Source organism: Pleuronectes platessa, chromosome 1 (assembly GCF_947347685.1).
Source record: "Pleuronectes platessa chromosome 1, fPlePla1.1, whole genome shotgun sequence".
NCBI lineage: Eukaryota > Metazoa > Chordata > Actinopteri > Pleuronectiformes > Pleuronectidae > Pleuronectes > Pleuronectes platessa.
In genome coordinates, this window is record NC_070626.1 from 7667182 (window position 1) to 7685336 (window position 18155).

At 42.8% G+C, this 18155-nt stretch overlaps 3 protein-coding genes across 4 annotated transcripts; 2 read left to right on the forward strand and 1 right to left on the reverse strand.

Annotated features, from left to right (window-relative positions):
- The first annotated feature begins 1246 nt into the window (after positions 1–1246).
- slc7a6 (solute carrier family 7 member 6) lies at positions 1247–9043 on the forward strand. Of its 2 annotated transcripts, none has more exons than XM_053424688.1 (10): positions 1247–1457; positions 3901–4468; positions 4548–4673; positions 5049–5193; positions 5269–5392; positions 5478–5581; positions 5692–5804; positions 5890–6039; positions 6524–6707; positions 6853–9043. In XM_053424688.1, the coding sequence occupies exons 2-10, from the start codon at positions 3988–3990 to the stop codon at positions 6914–6916; spliced, it is 1491 nt and encodes a 496-aa protein (XP_053280663.1). In that variant the 5' UTR covers positions 1247–1457; positions 3901–3987; the 3' UTR covers positions 6917–9043. The 2 variants fall into 2 exon arrangements, with proteins under 2 accessions (XP_053280663.1, XP_053280669.1); XM_053424694.1 differs by having other exon boundaries at positions 1249–1457; positions 5692–5788.
- slc7a6os (solute carrier family 7 member 6 opposite strand) lies at positions 8485–14180 on the reverse strand. The gene is made up of 5 exons (XM_053424701.1): positions 13952–14180; positions 12593–12922; positions 10947–11150; positions 10293–10425; positions 8485–9431 (listed from the first exon to the last, which is right to left on the reverse strand). The coding sequence occupies exons 1-5, from the start codon at positions 14138–14140 to the stop codon at positions 9289–9291; spliced, it is 999 nt and encodes a 332-aa protein (XP_053280676.1). The 5' UTR covers positions 14141–14180; the 3' UTR covers positions 8485–9288.
- Positions 14181–15420: 1240 nt separating this feature from the next.
- On the forward strand, positions 15421–17890 carry LOC128442264 (nuclear factor 7, ovary). The gene is made up of 2 exons (XM_053424647.1): positions 15421–15495; positions 15635–17890. Exon 2 carries the CDS (start codon positions 15652–15654, stop codon positions 17281–17283), a length of 1632 nt encoding a protein of 543 aa, XP_053280622.1. The 5' UTR covers positions 15421–15495; positions 15635–15651; the 3' UTR covers positions 17284–17890.
- Positions 17891–18155: the final 265 nt, after the last annotated feature.

Consider the following 18155-nt stretch of genomic DNA (forward strand, 5'->3'; position numbering starts at 1 on the left):
CATCGTCTTTTTTACAAAGTTTTGTTTGATAAAGTATGCAAGTTATTTGAGCTATGTGTCTGTCTAATATTTGTACTTTGTTACAATAATTTTACTTTAATGCTGTAGGCTATTATAGGCAACATCTTTGTGTCGCTACAGCATTAGAAATGAATTTGAAATAGGATTTTTACTCCCTGCTGGCACTCAAAATGCAGCCCATAGTATATCTTACTGGTCCTTATAGGCCTACTCCTTATAATAATCAGCTACCTCTATTTTTGTGAGGGTGACATGACGTCATACAAAATTGCCCCACCAGAAATTTCAGGCTAAAATCTCCACTGGAAGCACAGTATCTAGGAGTTCTTTCTCAAACAGTCCACATATCAATAATGGAGGCCTAAACATGTTAGGTAATAACTATTAACACAGAATTTGTGTAATTATATATTATAAATGTGTATTGGACTCTGTTACACATATCACGTATGACTGCCAATGACACGTGTGGGTGGTTGTGTGCGTGTGTGAGCGCACTTGAAAAGGTATCTTTGTGAGCACCATTTTGAGCCTAGACCTGATGGAGTGGGGAGTAAGGGGGTAGAAAATGCATTATGCCAATGAGTGTCCTCATTAGGATAGAACTATGTGTGTGCGTGTGTGTGTGTGTGTGTTATACCATCTTTGACACTTCTCTACCAGCAATGTCACATACTGTCCAGGGGCCTGCCCTCTCTGCACCGTCGGCTCCTAACAGGGCCCCTCTAATTGCATGTCTGCTCTTTGACACCGTCAGTGTCATGTTAATAGACGGAAGGGCCTGATTATATTGATACATTGGAGAGATATTGATACCAACACTTTTGAGCTTTTCTTTTTCTTCTCTACTCATTCTGAAACATGTCTTCCTATAAGTAATGATGGAGATGTATCACACACATGCGCACACACAAACACACACACACACACACACACACACACACACACACACACACACACACACACACACACACACACACACGCACACACACACACACACACACACACACACACACACACACTTCATACAGCGATGCCTTCATTGACCCTGGTGACTGTATATGCCGGGGTCTGAATGTCTGACCAATTGTATTTTCAGTATCACACACATGCGCACACACAAACACACACACACACACACACACACACACACACACACACACACACACACACACGCACACACACACACACACACAAAGAAACACACACACACACACACACGCACACACAGAAACACACACACACACGTTTGCATGTCCCACCCGTAGACTGTATATAGTAACGCCACGCTCCTATAGGCGCAGCAGCGTCACATGACGTGTGTTCCGAACATTATCAGCAGCAGCAGCAGATGATGGAGCATCTGTCTGCGGACTATGTGTGGATGTGAACCGCGCTCTGCCGGGAGGAGGACGAACACTGACCCAGCAGCTCAGGTAAGACAAAACACAGAGACAGAATGAAACCCACTGGGCAGAGGACAGAGTCCCCCCCCCGAGGAGGAGCTGCTCTCTGCCGCAGCGGGACCACGTCTCCGTGTGTCCCGAGAATGTAGACAAAGACCGGGAAGTTCCGTCCGTCCGCACCGGCTGAGGCGAGCTGAAACCCCGCAGAGAGCTGAGGCAGAGCCGGCGGTTAGGAGGCGGTGATAGCCGTGTATCGTGTGTGTTTTTAGTGAGATGGACATTTTTATTTGTCCGGAGCCCCGGTGCTGGTCAGACTGGATCAAAGCCAAGAAGAAGCTGGGACCTGTCCTCACACAGTCAGCTGTAACGTCTCCTAACATGCATTATAACCGCTTTAACAACAATGATCTTGGTTTGGTCTGATAACAACACATCTGGATTTGCGCTCTTGGTTATTGCTGTGGATCGAGCCGCTCCCTTGAATCCCCCCCCCCCCCCCCTGTTTATTCTCCACTTAAAACTTAGTTTTTGTCATCGATCAGAAAGTAGAATTGACATGTACACTATAAGATTTGGAGAAAAAGAGAGAAATACAACTTATTTCCAATACGGCATAATTGAAACTTTATTTTGAAAGTAATAAGCGGAAGTGACACAACGCCGGCTCCTGGACGCAAAACACTGCCTTTCTTTGTCGTGACAGTCAATATTATTTTTGTGATTTTTGTTATTTTTGTTCTTTCGTTTTTTTTTTTTTAATCCTACATCATATCAGCTGACCCAGCATTGAAAGTGAACCATACATCCTGAGCACGTAAAGAGCTATGGAGGTAGATGAATCCAAAGCTATATTATGAAACCGCTCAGTGGAGTGGACCGGACTCCGGGAGAAAGGTTCCTCTTGTGTCAGAATTACACCAACAGTTTTCACCTGACATGTTTACCTGCTCGCAGTCTGAAGCTCCTCCCACAAAGCGGCGGTGTTAGGTGACAAGCAGCCGCAGGTGGAAATGGTCTTATTTCTCTCACACACACAAACACACAACCAGGACAACATCTACATGCGCACACACAAGCTGAGAAGGGCAAAGCTACAGGGCCAACAATTGACAATTTAATTACCTAATTATCAATGAATCTGCTGATTAGTTTCTACATGAATCTATTTGTTGTTTGACCTGTACCTACATTTTAAGAAAATAGTCAAAGAAAGCCCAAAAGTTGAAAAAACAAACAGATAAACAGCGTATTTACTTGAAAAAGTAAATGTTGATTGAGTTCCTGGCAATCGGTTAATTGAGTAAAAGTTAAGATTAATGATTTGCCGATCTGAGACCATCACAGCACAGCAGTCGACCTCTTCTCAACATTAGTCAATGATTTACTCTGCATTACACTCTGCTTCCCTTTGTCTCTTGTGGTTATTTTTGGCCACTTGTAGGTCGGCATTAGAGAAACCTCAGAGAGAGAGAGAATTAAGTCCAAATTAAAATCAGGGACATCAGTGCAATGGTATTAAACAATTGTTAGACGTCCACGCATGGCCGCTCCTGTGTTCCAGCACTGGAGGTGAGACATGGTTTACTGAGATGTGTAGTGTTTCACAGGTTACACAGGCGGAAGCACACAAGTCCACACCAGTGCACATGAACACACACACACACACACACACTTCAGGCAACCAGGAAGTTGCCTCTGTCTTTATAAGCATTTCAGTTGACTTATGAGATTCAAATTCAAATTGTCTGAGTTATTGATTGGTCTGCTGTCATCAGATAATTTGCCTGCTGGCAAGTTTCGCACATAAGGAAGAGATGCTGATTGGTCGAACTGAGACGTGCAAGTTGACCCAGCACACGATGTCAAGTGGCCCCTTAGTCCACTTTGTACTCATGTTGTTAACTTATAAATTAGACATTCCACACCTACATTCCACGAGCAGCCCTACCTCTGCTCGTACGTCACCTCTCCAGCCTGCAGAGGGTTGGCACTGTTCTCTGACATGATGCCACCTTTACTTATATTTCTCTTTTTCACCATGAGTCATGGCAGGAGAGGTACCTGATCAGACTGACACAACACTGGGTAGACCTCTCTCAACAATCCCAGGTTATCACAGGATATAGTTTGTTGTGTGAGTTTGATGCATATTCCCTGTGGAAAAATATTGAAAGCAGCCTATCTCGCAATGTCAAAGAAAGTGATCAATGAACTCCCGCAGATGCTGATGCAGATCGTGATCAACATTTAATGGGTTCTTCCTGACTCTTACCACAACTTTTCACAAAGTTGTGTGGTCTCTGTATAATCTTACCCTAAAGAAAACTTCACAGTGTGTTTCTGCTCTCACTACCTGTTCACCTCTGTTACCTGCTCATCCTTTTACCAGTGTTTGATACATTAGAGATAAAAGATAGTTTTCTGACTAACCGTCTTTACTGCACCAACACTGACTTTCAAATGTCTTAAACAGGTTGTTCCAGAGTTCTTTTTAGAAAGAGACCAGGGCCTGTACTGTCCACAGCAGGTCTGTCCTCTCTCCTGCTGAGACGACGGCGCCATGGCCAACCATGAGGAATCCACGAAGATGAATGGCCAATCCTCCCATGGTGTGGATCCCCCCAAAGAGAGCATGCAGCTGAAGAAGGAGATCTCGCTGCTAAACGGTGTCAGCCTAATCGTGGGAAACATGATCGGCTCCGGAATCTTCGTCTCCCCAAAGGGCGTGCTGATCTACAGCGCTTCATACGGGCTGTCCCTGGTCATCTGGGTGATCGGAGGGCTGTTTTCTGTCTTCGGGGCCCTCTGCTACGCCGAGCTGGGCACCACCATCACCAAATCAGGAGCATCCTATGCATACATCCTGGAGTCCTTTGGCGGCTTCCTTGCGTTTATTCGCTTGTGGACATCTTTGTTGATCATCGAGCCCACCAGTCAGGCGGTCATCGCCATTACGTTTGCGAACTACCTGGTGCAGCCGCTCTTCCCGACATGTGAGCCACCGTACGTAGGGTCCCGGCTCCTCGCTGCAGCCTGCGTGTGTGAGTACATTCGATCTACCCTCATCCACTGCTGCTTGCTGATCTACCTGACCCCATCAAACTCTTACTGTCCCCACAGGCCTACTGACATTCGTCAACTCTGCCTACGTGAAGTGGGGCACCCGAGTTCAGGACATCTCCACCTACGCCAAGGTGGCGGCCCTCATCGTCATCATCGCCACCGGCCTCGTCAAGCTGTGCCAGGGTGTGTGTGTGTGTGTGTATGTGTGTATGTGTGTGTGTGGTGTCATCCTCCTGCACAACATTCTGTTATGTGGAGAATAAAAAAGAATTTGCAGCCCAGGTAGAAATGAAAGGAATGGCTCTGACAACTTATTGGCTGTAGTTAAATATCTACTGGCATGAACTGTATTGAGTCCTGGTCATCACAGTATTAGTCATAACATGTTTTCATGGGCTGTCATGGTAGAAAAGTGGGGACTGAAACAGAACGTTTCAGAGGAGTCATGAGGACTCAACTACAGCAGCATGAACTGTCATATATCAATGTTTCATCATCTCTTTCTTTATATGGATGCAATAACAACATCACCTATTAATTGTTGTGTCTGTCTCTTAGGTTACACAACCAACTTTGAGTCCTCCTTTCAGGGATCCTCTACAGATCCCGGGAACATTGCACTGGCGCTCTACTCCGCCCTCTTCTCATACTCGGGCTGGGACACCCTCAACTTTGTTACAGAGGAGATCAAAAACCCAGAAAGGTGATTTATCCTTGTTTTTCTCTTTTGACTTTCCTCGTATCAGTTTGATACTGATCCGGTGTCCTGTCACTGCAGGAACCTGCCATTAGCCATCGCCATCTCGATGCCCATTGTCACCATCATCTACATCCTCACCAATGTGGCCTACTATGCTGTTCTGGATGTTAGTGCTATACTGGCGAGTGACGCAGTGGCAGTGGTAAGCACACATCACTTTTATCCCTCTGTGTGTGTGTGTGTGTGTCAGCTGAAACTAGTTAAACCAGTGTATGTGTCTGGTTCAGACATTTGCAGATAACACACTTGGTGTGATGAGCTGGATCATCCCCCTCGCTGTGGCTCTGTCCTGCTATGGAGGCCTCAACGCCTCCATTATTGCCGCTTCCAGGTAGAACACACAAACAGAAACACACACTGTGGCTCAGAGGTTAATCTACAACTGATTATTCTTTTGTCTGGTGCATATTTTATGTTTTAATTTCTGTTTATTGTGTCCAGGTTGTTCTTTGTGGGCTCCCGTGAGGGCCATCTTCCAAATACTCTGTCCATGATCCACATCCAGAGATTCACTCCGATCCCTGCTCTCATCTTCAATGTATATACATGGATCAGTTGCGTATATAGTTATGTCCTATATATAGGATATATATATATGTATAGTATAATGTGCATCACTTTTTTTCTCCCTCTGTCCAGTGTGTCATGTCACTGATCTACCTGACAGTGGAGGACGTCTTCCAACTGATCAACTACTACAGCTTCAGCTACTGGTTCTTCATGGGTCTGTCCATCGCTGGCCAGATCTACCTCCGCTGGAAGGAGCCCGACAGACCCAGACCTCTCAAGGTGAGAGCAGCATCCAGCCATTCATATAAAGATCTGGGTTCTAATAGCAGAGCGTGTGCAGGATTTGAATTGAAATGACAATCAATAATCATTCTCTCATCATAAATAAAAAAGGAGATCATAGCAGAGAGGGTCAATACTGTTTTGCAAAATAATAATCTCAACATCATATTGATCATAAAATGATTCATCATATAATTGTCTTTGCATCCTATAGGACAGTAGACACAAACTAAAGCTTATACCCATAACCAGCAGGGTTTGCATTACCCCTTTTATAATTTTCATCACTTTTTTAGTTCTTTCTCATTAACAAATACATTTCCCTCTGCAAGCTTTGATAAGATAATGCAAGTTTGTCCGTAAAAATTAAACACCCATATACAGATACATAATTACATATAATTAAGGAGGAAAACCTGCACAGATTTAGAAATTATACAGTAAATTAAGTGCTCACATTCTTCCGTTCTTCTCTCCACAGCTGTCTTTATTTTTCCCGGTGGTGTTCTGTATGTGCGCCATCTTCCTGGTGGCCGTGCCTCTCTACAGCGACACCGTCAACTCTCTGATCGGCATCGCCATTGCCCTGTCAGGAGTCCCTGTCTACTTCCTGGGAGTCTACTTACCGGAGTCCAAGCGACCACCTATCATCACCAAGCTGCTGCGTGAGTTTCACTACACAACCCAGCACCCGAGGGTGACCGGCGCATTGTCGTCTCAGTGACACCGTTCATCAATAAGTATGTCATAACTGAATGATAATGTGACCATATGTGCTCTCTCTCTCTCTCTCTCATTCTGTGTGTGCAGGTTCTGTGACTCACTTAACCCAGCACACCTGCTACTGCGTGCTCACAGAGAGCGACAAAGGTGAATAGCATCCAGTGGGTTTCAAAACTTTACCCAGCAGCCTCAGCTGCCTCAGGGCTGACAATCACCAGAGGGACCTGACCAGGGATTCTGCTGTGGAATAAGGATTTATGACTACCATTTATTATTGCTTCGGACTGTACTCCACACTGAGGCTCTCTGATGTCACTGCATGGTTTACAACACTGAAAATGCTGCCACAGATGCACATGTTCACTCACAGCTTTATTTCCTGGAATTCAAGGACCTGCCAGGATTTCAACGTTCAGTCACCACAGTTCTCTGTGTCATATTTCATGTTGTGAGTACTGCAACACACAGTTTGATTTCTTCATCACACTATTTGATGACGAATAGTGACTTTCGTTATGATTACCTGTCCTATGGGTTTACAGGTAATAGTTATACAAATGCCTTGTGCCTGTGAGATTTTACAGGTCTGTGCACACGACCACAGCAACCTCATAAGTAGATTCTATTTAATGGATTTAAATCTTTGTTGTAATTGAAAGATATCGTGAGAGGTATATGTGAATGTTCTCGCCTGAGGATTTAAGTATTGTTAATTGTTTGTTCACTTCCTGAAATGAACTAAGGGAAGAACATGTTTTGTAAGCTGCCAACTGAAGATGTTGGATCATCGTTCTAATGTCATTGCCTTCATGTCAGTTTGGCGCCATTTTACCTCCACCCAAAAGTTATGCTTTTATCTGCACTTGTATGTTAGCAAGATAACGCAAGATCTACCAAACCGATTTCCATCAAATTTTCTGGAGGGGTGGGGGAGGACCTGAGGAAGAAGCCATTCAATTTTAAAGCAGATCCCAAAAATGTCAACGTGGCGAGATAGATATTCCTTCTTTGTAGGTGATATATGCGGGAAGTATGCTAACCCAAAAGGCTGAGGTGGGTTTAGTCTGCAGGATCCAGTCTGTTGATAAACCAGTTGTATTACCTTGTGCTAACAGTTGTATGGATATATTTCACTCTATGAACATTGGGCAGATTGAAGCTCGTGCAGTAATGTAGGAAATTAAAGGCGGTTTCCTGCAGTGCAGTTTAATAGACGGTGTCAATGAAATTTCCTTTTCAATCAAACACCATCTGCTCCTCAGTGCGTCCTGACAGGTCGCCGGGCTTCTACTAGATAAGAAAGGAATGTTTCCAAGATGAGAAGCTGATTCTAAGATTGTATTCCTGAGAGTTACAAGGACAATTCAAAACAAGTATGACCATTTCAGACCAGATTTGGTTCACATTTACCTCTCAATGGACTACCTCAAAATCAGAGAAAGACAAAGGCATTGCTTCAGGACAGTAACTCCATAGATCACCTACACCAGCACTAGAGAATGAAGTCTCAATTTTAACATTACACTTTTTGTTCCTCCACATGCTGGACATTTAATTTTAATACAATATGTACATCTCTTCAGTTGTGAATCACTGAGATTGATTTATTCTTCATACGGAAGTTTTGATTAGATTTGTCTGCCGTATACATGCATATAAGAAATATCAATAAACTCTGATAATGAACCAGTTTCTGTTTACATCATGCAGGAAAAAGAGTTGACACTGACATGTTTTATGTTTATTTTGAAAGCTTTCCTTTTATACACATCTACATATTTACAAAAGTGAAAGTCAACAAGTATCCAAGAGAAACAATCTGAATTTCAGCGGGAAATTATGAACTAAACAATCTCACACACCCACAACAAATATGGTGCACCACACTTTCCACATTATGCAAAAAATCTAACACGCACAGTTATACGTACACACACTACCATGCCAAAAAAAAATGCAAACACCCTAAATTGCAACCACACATTGCCCGACACACGTCGCTCACAGAATTGTTAACGGCACAAAGCATACGAGGCATATCACACTAATGTGCAACATTTCTAACACACATCCACTTTGAACAAACACACACGCAAACTTCACTCCACCACAGTAAAAAAAAATAAGACGCTGGACCTTTTGGAAATAACAGCAACCCCTTCAGAATCTGTGTAGTAAAGAGAGGCGTCAGATATACTGTATGTGATGCGTGAAATTTGTATTTTAGTTTAGAAGCTTTGAGGCTCAGTTACATTACAATACTTTGGCACATAAAAACTGAACTCTTTGAAAATATAGCATGTATTAAAAGGATTGAGTCAATTTTACCAGAAATTAGGATCGTAATAATAAAATCTGATGAGTGCCCCACATAATAGGAGATAGGATTTTTATCATATTCTGTGCCACTTAAGCATCTATGTTTCCCTCCACTCTCATCTACACAGACATCTGTGGAGTATGGCATTATGTGTGAAGAGGGCTTTGGGAAGATCCACTGACAGGTGCAGGTTAATGGTTAGATCAATCAGAATTAAGTTGGTCTCCGTCGTCATCGTCATCTTCCTCACGGACACCTTCCCCATTGCGGCCAAGCTCAAGCAGCACTTCCCTCTGGTAGTGCTCCCAGCTCCTCCGGCTGTACGAGTGGTCCTCCTCCAAGTAGCCTGCATACATGAGACACACATCAGCCAATCAGTGACAGGAAGGACAGAGTTCAGTACTAAAGTATATAATGTACAAGCTTATAACAGAGCTGCAGCATTACTCAAGCTAATGGAGCTTCTGACTATACAGGCTTTAGTATTGAAGGGTTTTAAAAAAAAAAAAAATACAGTATATGGACAAACCCCATTGCCTTTGGTTGGACTAGGCCCCTTAGTTCCAGTAAAGGGAATGAGTTGCTTCAGCCGACCAAGTCATTTTGGACAATTCTATCCTTTCAACTTTGTTGGAACAGTTTGGTGATGGTCATTTTCTGTTCCAGCAATACTCTGCCCCAGCGCTCAAATCAAGGTCCATAAAGGAATAACATTGGTTGGGGTTGGTCTGGTGTGGAAGAACTTGACTAGGCTGCACAGAGCCCTGACTCCAACCCCATCCAACACCTTTAGGCTGAACTAGAACGGAGATGGCGAGCGAGGCCCTTTAGTTCAACATCAGTGTCTGACCTCACTTAACATGTGTGTTATATAAGCAAGTTGGCTTATTGATATTCCCAACACTTGACGGATGCAAAACTAAAATGAAACAAATGTCTCAGGATGATAAAGAAAGGCCATACATGCAGGAGAAAGAAACCACGGTGTCAATTTAGAGAAGGGGTTGAGAGTTTTTGGACATGAGGGTCAATGCCGGTGTTGATGTGATGTAAACAAAAACGTGATCACTACAGCGGAAATAATGTTACGTCCTTTGAGCGGAGAATCTCCTGCTACATTGTTCATACGTGAAAAGAAAACTCTGGAGAAAGTCTGGACCCCATTGTGCAGACAATGACGTCTGAAAATCAGTGAATAAACACATACCACCATAGCGCTCCTCTCTGTCGCTGTCTGCATCACTTCCCTCATCAGGGTAGTCGTTCCTCCAGTTGCCTTCCTCGTTTTCATCATCCTCATCTTCATACACCTCCTCTTCATGAACCACAAGGTCAGGCACCTGGGACAGATGACAACTCCTTTGAAAGCCTGGTTTTTGTTTACCTGTTATTGCTTATTGTTTGAGACGTTGTTAATAATAAAGATAACGCCTGTTTCATTTTAGCTTCAGCCTTAGGTCTGAATTCTGAGTCTCCTTCTGAACACTTAAAATGTAATCTTAAATATTTCTAAGTTTTATGTTGGGAATTTTTATGCTAAAAACATTAAGACTGCAAGAAATGCAACATATGGACAATCAAGTTGACAATGGGACTAATAGACCTGAAGTCCTAATTCAGAGCCACGACTCATGAGTTAATAACAAAGAAAAATAAGTCAGATGGTATCAACAGAAATTACAGGTTGGCCTGTAATGACATTTGACATTTAGTGATTCATCCAAATACAAATTTCCCAGTTATTACATCTGGGAACTCAGACTCCTCCCCCCCCCCCCCCCATGTCTACTCTCCATTTCACCCATTCACTCACTCCGATTTCAGCATTCATTCATCTGTCTGTCCATCCATCCACACACACCAGTTCTCCCTCGTCGGCGTAGGCCCTGACAGACAGGATGTCCTGAATCCACCCTGGTGTGGTTGTTTCCTGGTAGTAAAGGTCGTAGACGTAGTCATCGTCCTGCCCACGCTGATCACCATCCAGCCTCTCTCCAGATATGCACAGACGCTCACGCAGCATCTTTGTGCTGTTACACAGGATCACTTCTGGGTCAGAACACGTCTTTAGTAAGATGGAGGACAAAAAGATAGTTAATTACTGTTGATACATCTTCCATATTCATATTAGAAATGTTTCCCAATGCCTTACATAATATGGATCAGATAAATCAAGGCAGTTGAAGCTAGAGATGGGTAGTGAACTCTTGTATTAAAACTAAAACGTGTGCATTATCTTTCTCAGGAGCAGCTCAGCATGCTGCATCATAGCCACACACAACTATTGTATTAACGGGGTGCATGTGTAAGAAGGTCAGCCATAAACAGTCAGAGTGAATTGTACAGACTGAAGAGTGAAAGATACGTTTTAGTGGGTGAGAGAGAACTGTGGTGCATGCCGCATCTGCACCTGAAACTATAAGAGGATGGTTAAAACGTTTAGGACCATAGTGTGAGCACAAGGTCGCAAGCACACAAAATAGCATTAGCGTGATGGTGCGGTTGAAAAGACAGCAAGCAGCTCTTGTTGTTAGAGATCTCTTATGTTGTGAGAAGTGTAAAAACTGTTTTTGGTTCATTATGAAACAGTGGTGGGACAAATTAGAATATGGCGGGCAGTCGGTCTAGATTATTAATGGGAAACATTGCACATTAGCTGATACCATTGTGTTCTTCTTCTGAGGTTATGGAAGAACAGGCACATGTGTAACGGTTTGACAGGAATTTTCCTGACTGAAATAGTGGCTTTTATTTGGAATGTTGACTACTTTGAGCTACACTCAATTAATGAACCAAATGACCACAGCTTGTACTGTTTACGGACAAACAGTTGAAAGAACAGGACCGTCAACAAATTAAATAATGAAGACAAAAAACAAATACCCTAGTGCCAGCTGTTGCAGCAGTTCTTCAAAGTTCTCCACTCTTTATTTGTAATAATACTGCAACTACTAACGGTACAAAGGTTTTTTTTATTGCTTTTTATTTTTATTAAGTAGAAGGAGCAAGGGATCATCAATATAGCACATTACACCAGTTCCGGTGTAACCAAAGGAAATTATATATAAATATTTTATTTGATAAAAAAAATAACCAGGATGATACCATTTAAGAAGATCAAAAGTAAATTACTATTTGATGCGATGTTTTTTTTGTGTCAGATGTAAAAGAAAAGTGGAGACCACTAGGTTCCTTTAAAAATGTGTTGTGTTTTAAGGATTATTATACCACCCAGTATTTGTGTAAATCAAATGATAATTCACCAAAATAGTAGAAAGAACTCAGCAGAAAGAACTTTTCCTAAAATCTAAATACCAAAATAAGGCGTATGGGTCAATGACAAATGAAGTTTAAATAAAAGGTATTTTTATTCACTGAAACAAAAATAATCGCACCAGTGTAATCAATTAATTTTTTTTGTCTGGAGCTCTGACTATGCAGTGTGGTAATTGATAGTCCAAACACACAAAATACCCATCTCAAGTGCACGACAGCAACTAAACTCACCTTGCCAGAAGATTTGCCCTGCTCCTCTACATCTTCATGTTCGAGATCGACCACCTGAATTTCACAAGGACCCAAACATTTGTCCTGCTCTTTCCCAGACTCCTCTGCACTCTCGGAGGCATCTGTCTGGAGGCTTTGCTGATCAGCTGGACTAGGAAGGCCCGTGCGGTGGCTGGAAAGTATTCTGTAGCGTTCCTCCCTCCGGGTGCTCCACTTAGTGCCTCGTAGGTCCCCAGTTATCCGTTGAGAGCTGGCGGCAGAGGGGCGCAGTGCGTGGGCCACTCGAGGCCTAGCCAGAGCCTGTCGGACCCGTGTCTGAACGGGAGCATCCTGGTGACGAGAAGACAATGAAAACCAAAAAAAACAAATAAATATCAAAATACATTTTAAAGACTTGGGGTTGATGTTTTACCGAGATTGAGAGACTCTAATATCAAAACAGTTACATGCGATTGCTTTTAGTTCCCTTCTGGCCTGAATATGGAAATTAATTATCTTCACCAGCATCCCTATTAGAAGACATGATGACGATCCTCAAACTAAAAGGAATCCATAAAATTTCCCATATGTGGATTAGCCCAAAAATGTCATTCTACCCAGTGGCTCCTCTCTTATTTTGAGCGATTAACACAATTTCCTACGATTATGACCACTTGATTGTGTGAACTCGAACACCTACAACTGACAAAAGGCAACTTCAAGTTAATTTGTACGTGATGATACACTCAGGTTTGACTTCTTTTCCACTATTAAACATTTTTTTATTGACATATTTGTATGTGTATTAATTATTTCTCGAATTATATTGCAATTTTCATTCTTATTGAGAACTGGGTGGGACGGGGCCAGGATCAAAAACTAAATATAGAGGTACAGCGTGTTATATGACATATCTTTTAGATATTAGTTTATGCTTCTGGCCTTGACTTGATTGCTTCTTTTAATTCTGTAAAGAACATTATCATGGCCTCTGTGTGTTCTCCTTTGATTTGGATTTCGGGTGAAGTCGAATAATTTTCGAGGCCCGAAAACACGCCACAGCTACGTTAAACACAAGATGAGCTAACACCACAGGCCAACGCGAATTAGGGCCGATGTGTGGCTAATGTTTGCTAACAGGGTGAATGGTATGCTAACAACAACTAGCATATCTGGCGCGTTGTCTTCTCCGACGACAACAGTAAGCTAGATACAGTTTGACATGGGCCAGCTGATTTTATTTTAAAAACGTGCGGTTATATCGAAGTGCTACCTAAAGTGTATTTTACCTGCAGCCAACTAGTAACGAATGTCCCCACCAGCAGCAGCGTTGACGTTAGCATGTAACATTGCTAGCTAATAGAGCAGCGGGCCTCTCACCTGTGTCGCTACGGTCGCCACGAGTTTGAAGACTGAGTTTTCCACCTCGGCCTCATTGGGCTCGGGGACCGGTTCACCGGAGCTCGGCGACGTTTCCGGACGGATCCGTTTGCACGCCAGCAACAAGGCGTCCGCGGGGTCGGTCCCTCGTTTTCTCTTGACTCGCAGGATGGTCGTGTTTGGGTCCATGTTGTTCCTCCGTCTGCTCCGTCTGCAGTTCAGAGAGGTGGGCGGGAGTGGCGAGCGCTCACTCCGCCTTTATTTGCCGGTACCGCAAATGTCACAGCACATCGGAGCCGTTGGAAATAATAATAAACGTAAATGCAACATCGCGAGATAACTTGTCCTAAATTTGATTTACTGATAACAACCATAACAAGACACCAATCCTTTGATACCCTTGAGACATTGATTTGTTGTTATCAGCAAATTAAAGGTATAGGACAAGTTAACTTAGAATGTTCCGTTTAATAGAAAACCTTTTAAACTATCAAGGGATAGTTCACAGCAATATTGAAATGTTGAGTCCACTTAACACTTTCACTGATTTCATTGGTACAGTTTTGCAGCCCCGACATTCAAACACGACATAGGTGTGAGTATAGGACACGTGTTTTTTCTAGTGTGACTATTATTGATTGAAACATACATTTATGAGTGTGAAATAAGCACATGACATTAGACTGTAACAGACAGTGTTTTGGCGAATCCATTTAAAATGAATGATATAAATGAGTAGATCCAATTACAATTTGAAGACAATATAATCAAACACAACTGCTATTTTGCATAATCAATAATCAAGGCTTTTTTTAAGTAGCCACATTCAAATTTAATGTAGGCATTTTACTGTATCAAATAACGAATACTTATAAGGATGAATGTATTTACTTATTTGTAGTCATGGCACCCTCTTGATAAACTGTTAAAGCGAACCATATGACAGCCACAACAACCTAAAACCTAATATCTTTATTGTCTGTTTTAGGGAAATCCTTAATACAATGGCATGACAAAAGTATTATAGATCACATTGAAAGAATAATAGGGCTCAAATAACCGAGGAGAATGATTAAGTACTTTGAAGGTGTGATTTACCAAATCCTAAACCTATACACATATTGCACTATTGTATCAAAGCTGCAGCAATGTTAAGAGTGGATCTATCAGAGAACTGGTAAATTTGTATTTATAGTGGAATGGAAATACTGGGATCAGCAGTTCAGCATCAATTCATTTTGTGAGCTTCTATGTCTTATGTTGTAGTGTGTTATGTTGTCTTATGATGTGTCTTCTGAACTCACCCTCTGACCAACAGCCTCATCTAGTCAGTCTTGCTGAACAGCTTCAGCAGCATTTTGTTGTAAACACACAGACTCACTCACGCACACACACAAAGAAACTTTGAAGCAAGAGGTGGGGCCAAAGTGATTGGTTGAACTCACAAACCCCCCCCAGTGTCTTTAAAAGGCTCTTGGAGCGACAGCTGCAGTCCATTCAAGACTCTGCTCCCACGAAGAACAATTGAAATTTGGTTCCTGCTGGTGAGTTCACATTTTAACTCTGTATATATCAGTTGTTTTAGCAGGTGCACATGAGACGACTCATTTCAACAGTCGAATAATTCAACATTTGAAGAATTCAACACTTCTGTTCTGACTTTATGTCAAATCCATACTTTAGGCCCCAGTGTGTTCAGCATGGCAGCTGTTAACTGTGTGCTGTGGGAGGACAACTTTCTGTGCCCTATCTGCCTGGATGTCTTCACAGCTCCCGTCACCACACAGTGTGGACACAACTTCTGCAAAGCCTGCCTCATCGAAAACTGGAGAATCAATAGATCACGCCAGTGTCCAGTCTGCAAACATTATTTCGACACCAGAACTGAGGTGCACGTCAATACCTTCATATCTGAGATGGTTGCTCAATTGAGGCAGTCGGCCGTGAAAAGATCCTTGGAAGTTGCCCTAGAAGGTGAGGTTCCCTGTGATATCTGCACTGGGACCAAGCTGAAGGCTCTCAAGTCCTGCCTGGTGTGTCTGTCCTCGTATTGTGAGACTCACCTGGAGCGACATCGGACAGTGTCAGGGCTGAAGAGACATACGCTCATCGAGCCTCTGGTAAACCTTGGAGGCAGAATGTGTTCAAAGCACAATGAACTCATGGAGCGGTTCTGCAAGACAGACCAGATGTGTGTGTGTCACCTTTGCTATGAGCTTGACCACAACTCACACCATGTTGTAGCCCTGAGTGAGGAATGTGAAGAAGAGAAGTCTAAGCTGGCGAGTAGGGAGGCTGATTTACTGTGCATGATCGATGAGAGGCAGCATAAAGTGCTGGAGCTCAGAGGGTCAGTGCAGCTCAGCAAAGAAGCTGCAGACAATGCAGCAGCAGATGGTGCACGTGTCTTCACTGTCCTGAAGCAGCATTTGGAGACAGATCTGTCCAGCCTCACTGAAGAGATCAAGAGGCAACAGGAAATTAAAGCAAATCACGCCAAGGGCCTTATGGAAGAGCTTGATCGGGAGATCTCTGAGCTGACAAGGAGAAACTGTGAGCTTAAGAAGCTGTCACGCTCTGATGATCCCCTCCACCTCCTCCAGAACTCCTCAACCCTGAGGACCGTCCCACCCATTAAAGACTGGAAGAGAGTCAGCCTCCATCAGCCATCGTTTGTGGGGACCGTGGCCAGAGCCGTGGCATGCCTCAAAGAGACACTCAGCAGAGACACAATGGACCTGCTCAAGGCTGAACTAAAGAGGGTGCGGCAGTACGCAGTGGACGTGACCCTCGACCCTAGCACGGCGCACCCCACACTCACTGTGTCTCTTGATGGGAAACAAGTGAATCACAGTGATATGGACGTGACTCTTCCAGACAACCCGGACAGATTCTCTACTTCCATCCTCGTCTTGGGGAGGCAGAGTTTCGCCTCAGGCAGTTTTTACTATGAAGTTGAGGTCAAAGGGAAGACTAAGTGGGATCTGGGAGTGGCCAGTGGTTTGGCAAACAGGAAAGGACTAGTCACATCAAGCCCAGAAGCTGGCTTCTGGACCTTGCAGCTAAGGAATGGAAATGAGTACACAGCACTTGCCGACCCTGACATCTTGCTCTCGGTGAAATCGCGACCTCACAGGGTGGGGGTGTTTGTAGATTATGAGGAGGGTTTAGTCTCATTTCATGACGTTGACACCGCAAATATTATCTACTCCTTCACTGGCTGTGTCTTCAATAACAGACTCCACCCTTTCTTCAGTCCTTGTTTCAATGAGGGAGGTTTAAACTCTGCCAGTCTCACAATCTCTCCTGTTCATGAAGCTGATGTTTTATAAAGCTATCCATTGATATTGTGGCAATAATCATCCACACACTTTAACATGGTTTTTAATTGTTTTGCCCAAGTAAATGTTGGTAGAGTTGTTTCATGTATCGGTGACTTTTACTTTTAGCAGTCTTGAAGTGTAGATATGCCATTTTTAATCCATTCATAGCAGAATGTTGTGCTAAATAAACGTATTATTATTGCTTAACAGAGATAGAATAACAGAAGTGGTGCACATGGCATACCTCACAATCCTCTTTCCAATGTTATTAACTTGTTATTAATTGTTTTAGACGTAATAGAGCATAGTGATTAAAATCTATCCAATGTAGTGTATTTAGTATTTCGGTTTTGTTTCAGGGTTGAAACAAATTCGTAAATTGAAAGAACTACAAATGATTTACCTCAATGTGATGTTGTATTTTATGTTTTATCAATGAATATTCTAGTTAATTTTTTATCTCTATTTATCTTTTGTAATCAGCAGTGGCTGGACAGTGTATGGTCACTTTCTTTTCCATGGTTTGTTGGATGATTAAATTGAATCTTGAATAAGCCGGTGCTCATCTGCCAATGTTACATGCAGCTGACCATAATTATAAAATTGACATTGTGTTTCTTTCGTCCAGTTTTTTTTTGTATGGCGCAGCAAGTGGAACAGGTTTAACTGTCACCCTGAAGTGCAGTGACAGAAACTGTCACAGGTTCTATCTCAAATTTGGATGGGTAGCGTGAGATGAGGGATATTAAGCTGCATAATGCAACTTCACCACTAGATGTCACTGAAGTCTATATATTGAAACTATAATTTAAGACAAAAGCCATTGAAAAAGATAACATATAAATTTGACATCCTGTAGGGAAAGTATTACACGTATAACA

What these genes read in the sequence shown, in the direction of transcription:
- slc7a6 (XM_053424688.1), top strand. Translation starts at nt 3,988, where the DNA reads ATGGCCAACCATGAGGAATCCACGAAGATGAATGGCCAATCCTCCCAT. An exon ending in ACAGACCCAGACCTCTCAAG is followed by an intron (nt 6,040 to 6,523) that starts GTGAGAGCAGCA and finishes TTCTCTCCACAG; the next exon opens with CTGTCTTTATTTTTCCCGGT. An exon ending in TATCATCACCAAGCTGCTGC is followed by an intron (nt 6,708 to 6,852) that starts GTGAGTTTCACT and finishes CTGTGTGTGCAG; the next exon opens with GTTCTGTGACTCACTTAACC.
- slc7a6os (XM_053424701.1), bottom strand. Translation starts at nt 14,140, where the DNA reads ATGGACCCAAACACGACCATCCTGCGAGTCAAGAGAAAACGAGGGACC. An exon ending in ACGCCGACGAGGGAGAACTG is followed by an intron (nt 10,426 to 10,946) that starts GTGTGTGTGGAT and finishes CATCTGTCCCAG; the next exon opens with GTGCCTGACCTTGTGGTTCA. An exon ending in CAGAGAGGAGCGCTATGGTG is followed by an intron (nt 9,432 to 10,292) that starts GTATGTGTTTAT and finishes TCATGTATGCAG; the next exon opens with GCTACTTGGAGGAGGACCAC.
- LOC128442264 (XM_053424647.1), top strand. Translation starts at nt 15,652, where the DNA reads ATGGCAGCTGTTAACTGTGTGCTGTGGGAGGACAACTTTCTGTGCCCT.